This window comes from Podarcis liolepis (assembly GCF_965112155.1).
Source record: "Podarcis liolepis genome assembly, chromosome: 13".
Taxonomy (NCBI): Eukaryota; Metazoa; Chordata; class Lepidosauria; order Squamata; family Lacertidae; genus Podarcis; species Podarcis liolepis.
In genome coordinates, this window is record NC_139573.1 from 27,449,323 (window position 1) to 27,463,953 (window position 14,631).

Below are 14,631 nucleotides of genomic sequence, written 5' to 3' on the forward strand. Positions count from 1 at the left end.
AGGACCAGTGGGAGGCATTGCTGTGGGTAATTAAGACCACAGAGCATCTGGGGAGCCCTGTTCTCTTACCCTTCACCAGATCTCCCAATCCACCTGCCCTCTTTTTTATGCTTTGCTATGACTCAAAGCAAAAACTGGACTTGGTGGGTGGTTTGTAGCTCATGTTTCCCAGAATGTTTGCAACTCTGTGAATACAGAAAGTCCACTTTCCATGGGGCCATCTCCCCTAACTTACATGAGTCTGAGGACAATCACATTCTGTCAATCAAGGAAGTGTTCTGCTTGCAGAAATCTGCTGAATAGAGATTTACTATATTGGCCCAAATATAAGGCACACCCCCAAATAAGCCACACCTTTAACATTCAATGGAGGGGAGTAAAAAAACAATACCCGAATAGAAGCCGCTCCCTTAAAATTCCGCAGGCACTCACAGCCGTAAATGGCAGATTTAGAAGAAAACCCTACTGGTACTAGAAAGGACCCGCAAGTGAAAGCGATGAATGACATTAGAATTAATTCCACAACAGTCTCAAGCTCGCAAATCGGCAATAAAACATTTTATTTTTTTTGTTCCCTTTTACCATATGTCTGTTTCAGCAGCAATATCATAAAAGCCAATTTTTGTAAGGTTGCAAATTGAACCGCACTTTAACCTTTCACGGTCAGAATTTGGGGGGAAAGTGCAGTTTATATTCAGGCCAATACGGTATTAGGCCAATACAATCACACATACAATCAAACTGAAAGCATAGTTCTAACTTGCCATGGACCTGGCACAATTCAGCAGAATCAACATAAAAATATGTGTGAAAATAAGTACAAAACAAGTAAATTAACTAAAGAAAAATCCACTCTGCAACAATGCATGAAAATAGTAAGAGCTATTGCTGAACCTATATAACAGTTTATTACTCTAATGGAGCACAGAAATTAAAGATCAATTTCTGAATCTATTAGACAGCATCTTTAAAAGCAGAGACATCACCTTGCCAACAAAGGTCCGTATAGTTAAAGTTATGGTTTTCCCAGTAGTGATGTATGGAAGTGAGAGCTGGACCATAAAGAAGGCTGATCACCGAAGAATTGATGCTTTTGAATTATGGTGCTGGAGGAGACTCTTGAGAGTCCCATGGACTGCAAAAAGACCAAACCTATCCATTCTTAAGGAAATCAGCCCTGAGTGCTCACTGGAAGGACAGACCCTGAAGCTGAGGCTCCAATACTTTGGCCACCTCATAAGAAGAGAAGACTCCCTGGAAAAGACCCTGATGTTGGGAAAGATGGAGGGCACAAGGAGAAGGGGATGACAGAGGATGAGTTGGTTGGAAGACATTAACTTCCAAGATTTAATTAAAGGAAATTTTGGGCTGGAGAGCGGAGTTTTGGAAACCTTACTTTTGTTTTAAACAACCCCCCCTCCCGGGCTCGGGAACGTCCTGCTTTTCTGCCTGCGTAAGAGCTGCGGAGTTTGACAGCTGTCAAAGCTGCCAAACGGGCGGTTTGAAGTGAGAAATTGCCATTTAAGATCCCTCTGGACTAAGACGAGTTATAATTGAGACAAAACTGTTGGAAACAAAGTAACAATAATCAGTTAAAGGATTGTTGGTGAAAAGGCAAATAAGTAACCAGATTCCCCCTAGGGGGAATTCTGTGAAACTACAATGGATACAATGGCTGTGGAAGGAAAGTTACTAGTGGAAATCGAAAGGATGTTTCAACTGGTGGGAATCTTACAAGAGCAGAGCTTGGCCATGAATAAACAACTTGAGACTATGACCTTGGGAACAGGCAACTCTGCTCTTTGTATTGAGGACCTTAATGAGAAAGAATCCACAGCTGATTGGGAAACAATATCTACAGAGCTGGAAGAGACTAAACAACAAGAAAAAGAAGAAGTAATCCTGGGAAGCAACAACCAAAAGTTGACATCTGCGGAATACAAGCAAGGAGACGCTGGGAACATATCTACCACAAGTCTGCGAAAGACACAGAAGAAGAAGGAGGAGGTCCCAAGACAAAATGGAATACAGGAATTTAAAATAAAGAAATATGATTGGGGCCTCCGTTTGGACTTAGACTTTGAAGGGATAGACTTTGTGGAAATTCTTCAGCAGTCACTTTGGAATCTTCTTGTGGGAAGAGGATACACTTTGATGGTGAAAGAACTTTTCCCAGACTTGACGACTGACATAAAGGACTACCAACAGGAAAGGCGAAGAGGGACTGAAAGAGATTTGAAAGCCTCAGACGTGAGGAACCCAGGCTGAGAATCTCGAATTTGGATTTTTATTGGGAAGGGACAAAAACCGGGGATGGGAGGGAGGGAAGAAGAGACTCTTATAAACTCTTAAGACTTCTAGGTTTGGTTAAGATGACTCTTAATTAAGATAAAATGAAAATCGATGGAAGAGAGCTTAAGTCCAACTTATGAAAATCAATTTTTATTATAAAAAAGGTAATAAGATGAATAAGATTGTTAAGAGGAGAAACACCAACTTGCTGATATAATCTTGAAACTGGGATGCACGAGGGGAGGTGGGGGGAAGTCAAGGAACAAGGTTATGAAATGGGGATTTGCTGATTTTATACATGTCTTTGTCTTCTGTCTTCTTTGTGTATGTTTTGTCTTTATAAAAGCAGAAAACCAAATAAAAATTTTATAAAAAAAAAAAAGAGGATGAGTTGGTTGGACAGTGTTCTCGAAGCTACCAGCATGAATTTGACCAAACTGCGGGAGGCAGTGGAAGACAGGAGTGCCTGGCGTGCTCTGGTCCATGGGGTCACGAAGAGACGGACATGACTAAACAACTAAACAACAACAATTGCTATTAATTAGCAAGTGTGTTCTCAAAAGATTTGCAACTGAAATGAAAATAAAGATTTCAACACAGGTTTTATCTGTATGTTTAAAAATGTTTTACTATATTTTTACAGGAAGAGAAACATATTGCAAATTGGGGAAGAAAAATTAGGGTGAAAAATTTTGCAGTCAACTTCCACAATGCTGATTTCAGTTGCCTATTCCGTATACTATAGATTATTGGGTTTATAACTGGAGGCAACATGCAGTAGAACATAGAAGCCACAAGATCCATGGCTGATAGGGACCCAGAAGTTGGCTTTAGATAGGCAAATGAACCACTGGCAAAATATACAGATATTACAATAAGGTGTGGCAGGCACGTTGAGAAGGCCTTTTCCTTTCCCTGGGCAGAAGGAATTCTGAGAACTGCCCTGAAGATCTGAACATAAGAATAAACTATCAGAGCAAAGTATGTAAAAGCCAGAGACGCACCAACACAAATAACCCAAAATGCGATGAGATATGAATCAGAGCAAGCAATTTTGAATAACTGTGGAATTTCACAGAAAAACTGACTGATGTCATTAGAACAGAACTCAATTGTGAATGTACTGCCAGTATATACTGTGGAATAGATAAGCCCAGTAATCCATGCACTGACTGCCATTTTGACACATGCTTTTCTGGTCATCGCAGTCTCATAGTGCAGAGGATTGCAGATAGCAAAGTAGCGGTCATATGCCATGATGCCAAGGAGGAAAAAATGAGATACAGTGAGGAACATAAAGTAGAAAACCTGGCAGATGCATCCATTGTATGAAATGGTCTTGGTGTTCATCAGGGAATTTGACAAGGATTTGGGAACTGAGACAGATATGGAGCCAAGGTCTTGGAATGCCAGATTGGCTAGAAAGAAGTACATGGGTTTGTGAAGCTGAGGACTGCAGGTGATGACTGTGATGATGAGAAGGTTTTCAGTGACAGCCATCAGATAAATGACCAGGAAAGTAATGAAATGAAATGTCTCCCATTCCTGAGTATCAGAGAATCCATACAGAAGGAATTCCACCACTCCAGATGACTGGTTGAACATAGTGCTTGTGTGTGGTTCCTGCAAAGAGGAGCAAACACATTTAAGAAAGGTAAAGTAAAAGGTAAAGGACCCCTGGACAGTTAAGTCCAGTCAAAGGTGACTATGGGGTTGCGCAGCTCATCTCGCTTTCAGGTGGAGGGAGCTGGTGTTTGTCCAGAGACAGCTTTCTGGGTCATGTGGCCAGCATGACTAAACCACTTCTGGCACAATGGAACACCGTGACGGAAGCCAGAGTGCACAGAAACACTGTTTACCTACCTGCTGCAGCAGTACCTATTTATCCACTTGCACTGGCATGCTTTCAAACTGCTAGGTTGGCAGGAGCTGGGACAGAGCAACGGGAGCTCACTCCATTGCAGGGATTCGAACCACCGACCTTCCGATTGACAAATCCAAGAGGCTCAGTGGTTTAGACCACAGCACCACCCATGTCCCTATTTTATTTAAATATTTATCTTTATAAACCTTTATTTAAGAAAGGAGGCACAATTAGTTATCTCCATGTTACATGGAATTTCATGTGATAGAGATTTAACAGTTTTTGTCCATGCCACATTTCCAGTATGCATTTGCTAAGACCGACATAGGCTGACCTGGCCTCTTCTATGTGGAATGAGGATGTGCAGGCCAGAATATTCTCTTTAATGAATGAAAATGTATAATTCTTGGTGACATGGTGGCTATTCTGCACATCTGACCTTTGCAGATTTCTTACTAGGAAACCCATAAATATATTTAACTTGTGATAAAACTTTCTTTTTATCCAGTAGGTCTGTTATGCCTTCAAGGTTCTGCTTCTAGATGTTTCACTAGGTTCACTGAATTCATAAATCACTTCTCACAATAAAAGAGACCCCCAAGGAATTTACAATAATAAAATATGTGAGATGTCTTCTATTCCTAGCCATTAACCCTGGCTGGGACAAACTGAGCATGGGCTTTTGCATTGTAAAACTCTGGTTTCTAGATCTTCCTGAACTGTGTACACAGTTTATCCAGGAGGTCATAAATAAAATAATTGAAAAGTCATCTATTCAAATAGACTTACCAAGCTGTTTGTGGGCAGATCTTGGGTGATTTCATGCAAGTGTTTACATGCTTCGTTTTCATGCCTGGTTGCGATCTGTGTTGTTTTTCTGGGCAGCCAATGTGATTTGCCTTTTCAATGTATCACACCATTCTCTCCCCATAACTGTTTGGGAGGCAATTTCTCTTACTGCTCTCTATACTGAGATGCTGCACTGGATTTTATCCATATTTACTTCCATTACTCCCAGGAGTCTAATCAAACTCAGAAGAAAAGACTCATGGGAATGTGTGGTATGTGTTTGTATTTTTACCTGTAAAAACATTCTATAGTGTACCAAATGATAAACAGTTCAAGCAATAATCACCATGTCACATGCAATTTCATGTGATACGAAATGAGTGACAATATACATTGGAATATACATCACTTGATTCCTTTTTTTAGTTATTTGTTAATTTATAAGTATTCATATTATAACACAAAGGTCTGTTTTCAAGCTTTTCACAATATTACACATGTACAGTGATAGATTCCCCTCAATTCTGAATTGTCTCCCTGAAGCCATACTAAAACACCCAAAAATCCTAACAGAGTAAAAGAAAAGAAAGAGGAGTTCAAAGAAGGACCATCTAGATTGGAAAAGGAATATTAGCCGAGGTAAGATGTGTTCTACAAGTTTGTTTCTTCTTAGAATTGAGTACAGAGTACTTGCAAGGGAAAGAAAGTGTGAGAAGCAATGAGTCTTACAACCTCGGTGTGGATTTTATGCCAACGATTCTCCCCAAACTGAGGCCAATTGGTTTTTTTAGAAGGCTAAATGTCCTGTCTTCCTGAAAGATATTAGGCATTTAGGGCTTTTGAAATGCCATGGGAGCCATGAAGATATTGTAAATCTCTGAGACATGGATCTTTTACCATGGATCTTCTTCCTGCTATCTACATGGAAGGGGGAGACTAGCTGATGCTCTTGGTTTCCCTCCAGGTTACCTCTGGCCTTCCAAACTTTGCAGCTAGTTTCTATACAAAGTGGGAAGAATGATGGAGAGGAATTTTCATTAATACAATATGTGATTCTCTCCTTGTTTAAAACATAGTATGTTTTACTATGGATTTTACAACTGACAAGGGAAGGGTGGCAAAAAATGATACCCAAGTCAACAGCAATGAGGGGATTTAGTAAGAGGTGCAGGAGATGATCAAATAAAGAATTTGATTGAACTCACAGAGTTTTTTAAAAGAGGTCCCTTCTTGGCTTTCCAGTATCCATCCGGTCAATACCAGACTTGGAGGCAGGGATAGTCTTCAAACAACAACAAAACCTGCCTCCTCAGTGATGACATGGTCTGGTCTTAGCATAACTCCTCCTCCTACCCATGATCACTGAGATAGGGTGTCCCAGTATGTCCGAGTGCAGAGATTGTGTGTGTCCCCCGTGGAACCTGCCCCAACCATTCTGTTGGCTGGGGCCTACTCCCAGGCAGCCCTGACTCTCTCCCCTTAAGAAGAGAATACAAACTATATAAAACAATAGAAACTAATTAAAAAACAAAACAAAAAATTCACAGTTCTACTAAAAATTAAACTAATACCCAACTGCAACTAAATGTTAATCCCTCCCCCAACAAGCAAAAACCAAACCATAAAACCGAAATTTAAAACAGCACAAATTAAAAACTATTTAAAAACATTTTTGACATTTGACCCAACCCCAGAGTTATTCCAGTGAGTCTGGGCTCTTCAGCACTCACAGCCAGGCAGTGTCTCTCCAGTGACATCTTCTTCCTTCAACAAACACATGTTGCACAGGGTTGCATGAAAAGAAACCCCAATGTCTAAGCTCCTGCTCAAAGGAAGATGCACTGCGCAATCAGGACAAATGCACAATCAGGTGCCCCAGTCATGTGGTGCATCTACACACAGTCAGGATCTTGAATGTTGGGGATTCTTTACAGACAAGAACACACAATGCATGAGGTGGTTTGTAAAGCAGCCTGTAACTTCATGTGACACAATGGTGCTGGAGGAAGCAGTGGCAGCGGGGATGAGTCTCCATGGCATTGTGCATTTGTTTTATGGTTGTAATTTAATTGTTGATGTGTTGCTGTTTACCACTATTATTATTATTTTCTTAAGGTTGGCAGAATATATATATATAAACTTAAAATAAATGACCAAACGTAGCACAGCTCCAGAACCAACTTGATATGAATTAGTGTATTGATTTGAAAACAGAATTCAATGAACTCTTATACAGTTAGCACATTTGTTGGCTGCTCTCCTTAAGGCCTCCTTCACCTCTTTATTCCTCAGGCTGTATATAAGGGGATTAAGCAGAGGTGTCAAGATGGTATAAAAGATAGAGAATACCTTATTGAGTGTTCTCAGTTGATTGTTGTCTTGTAAAAGATACACAATGGTGAGAGAGCCATAGAAAATGGTCACCACAATGAGATGGGAAGAGCAAGTGGAGAAAGCCTTTTGCCTTCCTGTGGTGGATGGGATGCCAAGAATGGCAGTGATGATGCATACGTATGATGCTATAGTCAGAACGAATGGTGGCAGGGTAGAGATAGAAGTCAGAACAGCCGATACCAGTTTCACCTGACTTGCATCACTGCAGGCCAGGTTCATCATCGGAATGAAATCACAAAAGAAATGCTCAATCACATTGTGACCACAGAAGGTTACCTGTAGTATAAAACCTAACAATATTGTGTCTATGACAAAACTACCAATCCAAGACCCAGCTACCAGCTGCAGGCAAACCTTGAAATTCATAAGGACAGAATAATGCAAGGGGCGGCATATTGCTATGTAACGGTCATAAGACATTGCTGCCAGGAGATAGCACTCAGTTACTGCTAAGAACACAAATGCCCATAATTGCACAATGCAGCCATTAACGGATACATCTGAGTTTTTGCTTAATAAACTGGCCAGCATTCTGGGGAGGATGGTTGAACTATAGCAGGTCTCCAGGCAAGACAAGTTGCCCAGAAAGAAATACATGGGGGTGTGGAGGTGCTGATCAGTGACAACCAATGTGACAATGATCAGGTTCCCAGCCATAGTCATGATGTAGATGATTAGAAACAGCATGAAGAGAAGAATATGTAACCCCTGGAGCTCTCCAAAGCCACGAAGTACAAATTCTGTAATGATGGTTTCATTTCTCCTCTCCAATGTCAACATCCTTTTAATCTGCTGAAGGGGAAGAAGAACAATTTGTGCAATCAATATTACTCTCCCCTCATGTTATTCTAGTATTTGCCCCCATCTGAATTAAAGGGATCTCACCCCAGATTCAAGTCTCCCAATAGTCCTATTCAGGTATTTGTTCCTCCAAGTCTCGCTTAAATTATTCCCATGATATAAGAAAAACAAGGACAAAGGTGAATTGTTTTGAATTTGATTCCTTAGATTAATCTGCCTGCTTTTTCTGGAAATAAGGCACCCCTAGGTGAGCTTTATAAAATGGCTGAGGGAGCCATTCAGTGGATAGAAACCCATAATGCAAAGATTGCTGCCTTTCTGATATTGCAAGGGTGTTTTGGATTTTTGGCACAAAAGCTATACAAATGATATCATCCTACTTCCTAATAAGGTAGCCTGAGACCAACTTGAATGCTTTACAAAGTATCAACCAGGCAACCATGGCTCCAGAATTTTAGGGATCCCTCTCACCCTGGATCAGTCAGGAAATGCAACCATGCTGCCACAACTAAAAAAAACATGAGAAACAAAATAACTTTGTCTTTTGGATGATTCCGAATTATGTCAGGGTGAAACCACATGAATTTATTGATGGAACAAACATGTCAAAATAATCTGTGGTTATAAATTGGGTTGGTCAAGTGAGGCAAGGTATTTATTATTTTATTTAACAGGTTTTATATACCATTTAATCACCAACACCTCTAAGTGATAGCTGCAAGACATAGTTATCCTCTGAAATGCAATGCCATCAATAATCAGAATTATCAGAACATGTGTAAATTACCAACAGACACAGTGAAATAATTCAAATAACTCAAATATTTGCACTTGTAGATCAGTGAACTGTTAGCTGTTACCCAGCTTTAGCAAGGAGCTTTGTGACTTTTAAAAGCTTGCACCCACATCAACATAATTTTTTATGCTATATAGCATCTACTTTCTCTCTTACCTTCCAGATATATTCAGATCCAGGGGTATCTAAGCAAAGGCTGCCTTATCATTTATCCACTGAAATTTAGATAACTGAAGAGGCAGGTTGCATATTGGTCCATTATGGAAGGATAGGAATGGGGAACCTGTGATCCTTCAGATGTTGTTCAACTCCCATCAGCTCCTGCCAACATCAGTTTGATGGGAGCTGTAGATCATCAACATTGGAGACCCAAAGCTTTCCCATATCCTACCTTAGAGTGCCTAGATAGGAAGAGAACAAGGCTCTTGTAGCAATTGGGTGATTAACAAAGTCCCTCTATAAATCCTGGTGGTGCTCTGGATTGATTGTATACAAATGACTACAGGGCTCTTGCATTTTCACAAGGTGTCAACAAAGAAGGAACTATAATGCCACCACTGAACATGTCACAATGCTAAATGGATGATCAAAGACACACCTGAGTCTGACAGCAAACTGGTCATTATAGTAGATTGCCTTTATATCACAGTGATGGGAATAATCATGCATTCAGCCTGTGCATGTAATTCTCACCTGAAATTCAAGGCAATCAAAATCTTGGAATGCTCCCTTCTGCTTCCTAATATTTAATTTTAGGATTAGAAACACAAAGGTCTCTTGACTATGGCTGCTTGATTGCTTTTCAAAGTCATGTTCTGTAGGCACTGAGATTCTAAGATTCATCAGTCAATCTCATGGATCAGTTGAATTTAATACCAGATCACTTCTTCATGCTCAAAGCTTATTATTTAGCCTACAACTGCCAAAGGGATGTGTGAGAAGCAGTGGGCATTATGCCGTAATTAGTCTCTTAAGAAAAACTTGTTTTTAAACATCCTGTTGATTGAATATCTCTTTGAGGAATAACTCAATGAAGCACATCTCATCGGGAATGATAAGGGAAGCTGAACATTTCTTAGAAATGACCCAAGTAGACATTTTTTTGAGAATTATTTTTAACTTTTTTTTAATCACATGCTGACTATCCAAAGAGGGGTTTTAAGCAAAATTACCTGAAATGTGGTATTCTTAGAAGAAAAACTCTTCCAGTCATTAGTATGCACTAAAAATATATGCATTGCGGTGTAAACTAATGTCTAAGCAGGGTCTGTTATGGTTTCAAATTGGGTGAAGGACTGCATGTTGTGATACCTGCATTGCAAGGGGTTGAACTACATGACCTCTTCCAATTTTATGATTCTGTGTTTCATTTTGCTGGTCAGAACAGTAGTCCATTGAAGTCACACTGCAGATGCTTAACAAACACCAGTTCAACCTCCATATAGCATGAAAGGAATAACAATTAGTTCTAAGCAAGGTACATACGCAATGTTTAGAGTTTGCATAACATGTATTTTTCAACACTTAGAAAGATTTACATTCATATTGTTCTATTTGGATCCAAATCTTTCCACAGAGAGCTGAAAGTTGAGTGCATGAGAGTCCCCTGAGAATGTTCCATTCAGTTACTTCCAAGGGTTGCACTTGTTTAGTTCAGAAGAAGACCTACATCCAGTACAAAATGATGCCTTTGTAATAGAAAAGGGCTTCATCGTTCAGTTTGAAATCATGGCTTTATTAAACTCTTATATGTGCATATTTGTAAGCTACTTTCCTCAAGGCCTCCTTCACCTCTTTGTTCCTCAGACTATATATTAGAGGATTGAGGAGAGGTGTCAATATTGTGTAAAAGACAGAGAAGACTTTGTTCAGCTCTCTCAGTTGGTTGGTGTCTGGCAAAATGTACACAGCGATGATGGTGCCATAGAAAATGGTCACCACAATGAGATGAGAAGAGCAGGTAGAGAAGGCCTTTTGTCTTCCTGTGGAGGACGGGATGCCAAGAATGGCATTAATGATGCACCCATAGGATGCTATTGTTATACTGAATGCTGGCAGTGTGCAGATGGAGGTCAGAGCAAGTGACAGAACTTTTATTTGATGTGTGTCACTGCAGGCAACATTCACTATTGGAAGGAAATCACAAAAGAAATGATCAATAACACTGTAGCCACAGAAGGTTAACTGCAGTGTAAAAATTAACAAGATCATGTTTACCACAAAACTGCTGATCCAAGAACCAGCCACCAGCTGGAGGCAGATTTTGAAATTCATAAGAAATGGATAATGCAAGGGCCTGCATATTGCGACATAGCGATCGTAGGACATTGCTGTCAGGAGGTAGCACTCTGTTGCTATCAAGAAGCCAAAAACCCACAATTGCACAATGCACCCATTCACCGAAACACTTTGGTTCTTGGTTAAGAAACTGGCCAGCATTCTAGGGAGGATGGTTGAACTGTAGCAGGTCTCTAAGCAAGACAGATTCCCAAGGAAGAAATACATGGGTGTGTGTAAGCTTTGATCAAGCACAACTAGTACAACAATGAGGATGTTCCCAACCATGGTCATAACGTATATAATTAGAAACAGCATGAATAGAAAAATCTGGAGTTCCTGGATGTCTCCAAAACCAAGAAGGATAAATTCTGCTATGATGGTTTCATTTCTCTCCTCCTCTTTCTTCATGGTTTTCATCTGGTGGAATAGAAGAGATGAGGTGGGGTGTGATCATTGTTTTCTTTGTTTTGCAAGTACAAATACAAACAGGAACAATCATCAGGAGAGTCAATATTACATAAGTAAGGGCCATATAGCTGAAGTTATAATATCATTGCACAGGAGGGAATACAAGAGTCTTCTTTATTCACCAGGACCGTCTTTCTATGGATTCTTATGCATTCATTACAGAATATAAAGTTTGTGGGAACGATACAGGTATTAATTTTTCCCATCAATTGTAAGCAATAGTCATTAAATCACAACCTCCTAGTTAAGAGGGTTGTATACTGCCTTCAGGATCAAAGGCAGTATGCCCATGAGTACAAGTCACAGAGAAAGGACAAGAGGAGGTGACTGTTGCACTCATATGCTGTTTGTGGGCTTCCTAGAGACATCTTGTTGGCCATTATGGGAAATTAGACACTGACTAGATAGACCTTTAGTCGGATTCATCAGAGTTCTCCATATGTTATTGTGCTCTTATTTAATCCCTCTGATGCTAGTTGACAACCCAAAGCTCTCACTGCTAGACCTCACCATGAGTTAAAACAGTTTGGGTAGGGGATGGGGAGACATTGAAACTTGGATTTTTAAAAATATGTTATTATTAGCAGTGTTCAAGTTATACACTGAGAAGTTATGTATAGAGTATAAATGTGTGTTCAAGCTTCTTGATTTGAAATAAAATAATGGCCCCTTTGTGGTCAACCTAAGATGTAAAAGAAGCAAGATATGGGCAAGACAGGTAAATTCAAAGGTTTTAATAGGTTATCTAGGGCCATTTCTGGAAGATAGCAACGTCAAGCATTTACCATGACCAGCAAAGGGTCAATGCCCCAACAATGTCCTCATTCTTGTATGTAAACAGAGCCCCCAAGGTGGTCAGAAGCCCACTTCAAAGCCCATTCACCAGGTTTATGGGAGGTGGGACAAGTCGTCCTCCCATTCATGCCTCCCAGGTTCTTTCCTCCTTTGTGTGAGGCTCCCTTGAATTTCTTCTCCCGTGCCTTTTGGACACTCCTGCTTGCCAGTTTACCAGGTGAAGGGGACATACAGTGGCAGGATTTAGGAGCAAGTGGTAGGCATTGTTGGGAGCACATTGTGGTGGGGTGATGCATTGGTTCCATCTTCCCAACACCTACATCACTTCAGCTAATGCAGATTGGGAGGAGGCAGGGCAGCTGTAAGGTTTGGGATGCACTGGCGCATTGGCAGGAGCACTGCATTGGTTCCATCATTTCACTGACACATCTCCAACCTCACTGCCACCCTACATCACTCCATCCAATCCATGTAAGCTGCAGGGGCACAAGTGTTAGGACGATGGATCTCTGGCACAGACTCAGCTGTCCTAGTGTTTCTCCTTTTACAGTTGGCCAAGTTGAAATTAAAAAAAATAGTTGCATTGTCTTGTACAGGATCATTTCCCTGTGCTCAGCAAGTCTTCCAGGTGGGCCCAAGCTACATTCTTTGTATGATCTCTGCAAAATCCTCTGCTTGTTAAGGATTAATAGGCATTCTCCACACAGGAATTGTTGTGACTGCTTTCCCACTGAATGCCTTGAAATGAAATTCTGTAAAGCTGTTTCACAAAAACACATTTTGATATTTAAAAGTGTCAGGTGTAAGCTTTGAGAAGCCCCTATTAAAATCCCAACAGAGCGCCGATTGATTAGATGTGAAAGAGGGAAATGTCACTTCTGCCATGAACATTTGTCAAAAAAAGAATTTGTAATGGGCACAACCAAGCATGTACAAATACAGTGGTACCTCAGGTTAAGTACTTAATTCGTTCCAGAGGTCCGTTCTTAACCTGAAACTGTTCTTAACCTGAAGCACCACTTTAGCTAATGGGGCCTCCTGCTGCTGCCACGCTGCTGGAGCACGATTTCTGTTCTCATCCTGAAGCAAAGTTCTTAACCTGAAGCACTATTTCTGGGTTAGCGGAGTCTGTAACCTGAAGCGTATGTAACCCGAGGTACCACTGTACTGAAATGTTGAGAGAAGACACAACACTGTTTCTATACAACAGTTAAGAAACATAAAACCACTGCCCTCTTTTGCATTTAGTCACCATAGTAGAGTTGCTTTTATATCACAATAATTGTGTATTCAGCATGTGCTATTCTGGAATCCAACACAGGGGAAAACTTCAACTACTTACCAGTGGTTTCTAATCTTTGGACAGGAACAGTATACGATTGATGTTTGCAAAGGCATTTTGCTGTATTATGAAATTCACGTTCTTCAGGTAATAAGATGAAGATTTCACTGATCATACTGATGGATCAGTTACAGTGACAATGGCTGATTCTCTGTCATAGTCAGTGCTTCTTATCTAGACTGTAATTACATATGAAGAAAGCAAGAAGACGACACTCACTGGCTAATTAACCTCTTGGGATATGCCCATGTTGGAGTGGGGATAAGTTTGAAAAAGGAGGAGGAGCATCACTAAACACTCAACTTCCAAAAAGTTCAAGAGAAACCAACATTATTTATAATAACATTAGAAAAATGTCTCAAGGGTGGGGGAGCACCCCATCTCAAGGTTGTACTTGGATGGTGAGTTTGATGAGCTTCAATCCCAAAATACAAAATAAAGCAAATAGAAAGGGAGAAGAATAAGGAAATGCATTTCAAATATTTAGTCTCTCCTGTGGTGCAATGGGTCAGTGCATCTGGCCATTAACCAGAAGGTTAGTGGTTCGAGTCCACCCAGTGACAGCTGTGGGCAGGAGTCGTGAATTGCAGTGGTTGGACTAGATGACCCTTGGAGTCCCTTCCAACTCTACAATTCTATGATTCTATGTTTTATTTGAAATAGCTCTAACTTAACTGAGGTGGTGAATGTAATTTAAACCTTTAAAGTTCTGCATTTTATTGCCGATATAAGGTAGGGTTGCCATACGTCCAAGAAATCCCAGACATGTCCTCTTTTGGGGGCGAACATGCCCCTCCAGGAGGATTTTTA

General features: G+C 40.4%; 2 protein-coding genes across 2 annotated transcripts; both read right to left on the reverse strand.

Annotated features, from left to right (window-relative positions):
- Positions 1-2,907: 2,907 nt before the first annotated feature.
- On the reverse strand, positions 2,908-9,410 carry LOC310691696 (uncharacterized protein; the record flags this gene model as incomplete). The annotated part of the gene is made up of 3 exons (XM_083471561.1): positions 9,093-9,410; positions 7,172-8,128; positions 2,908-3,915 (listed from the first exon to the last, which is right to left on the reverse strand). The coding sequence occupies exons 2-3, from the start codon at positions 8,117-8,119 to the stop codon at positions 2,908-2,910; spliced, it is 1,956 nt and encodes a 651-aa protein (XP_083327687.1). The 5' UTR covers positions 8,120-8,128; positions 9,093-9,410.
- Positions 9,411-10,673: 1,263 nt separating this feature from the next.
- LOC310691040 (olfactory receptor 5AP2-like) lies at positions 10,674-11,633 on the reverse strand (the record flags this gene model as incomplete). The annotated part of the gene is made up of 1 exon (XM_083470635.1): positions 10,674-11,633. One exon carries the CDS (start codon positions 11,631-11,633, stop codon positions 10,674-10,676), a length of 960 nt encoding a protein of 319 aa, XP_083326761.1.
- Positions 11,634-14,631: the final 2,998 nt, after the last annotated feature.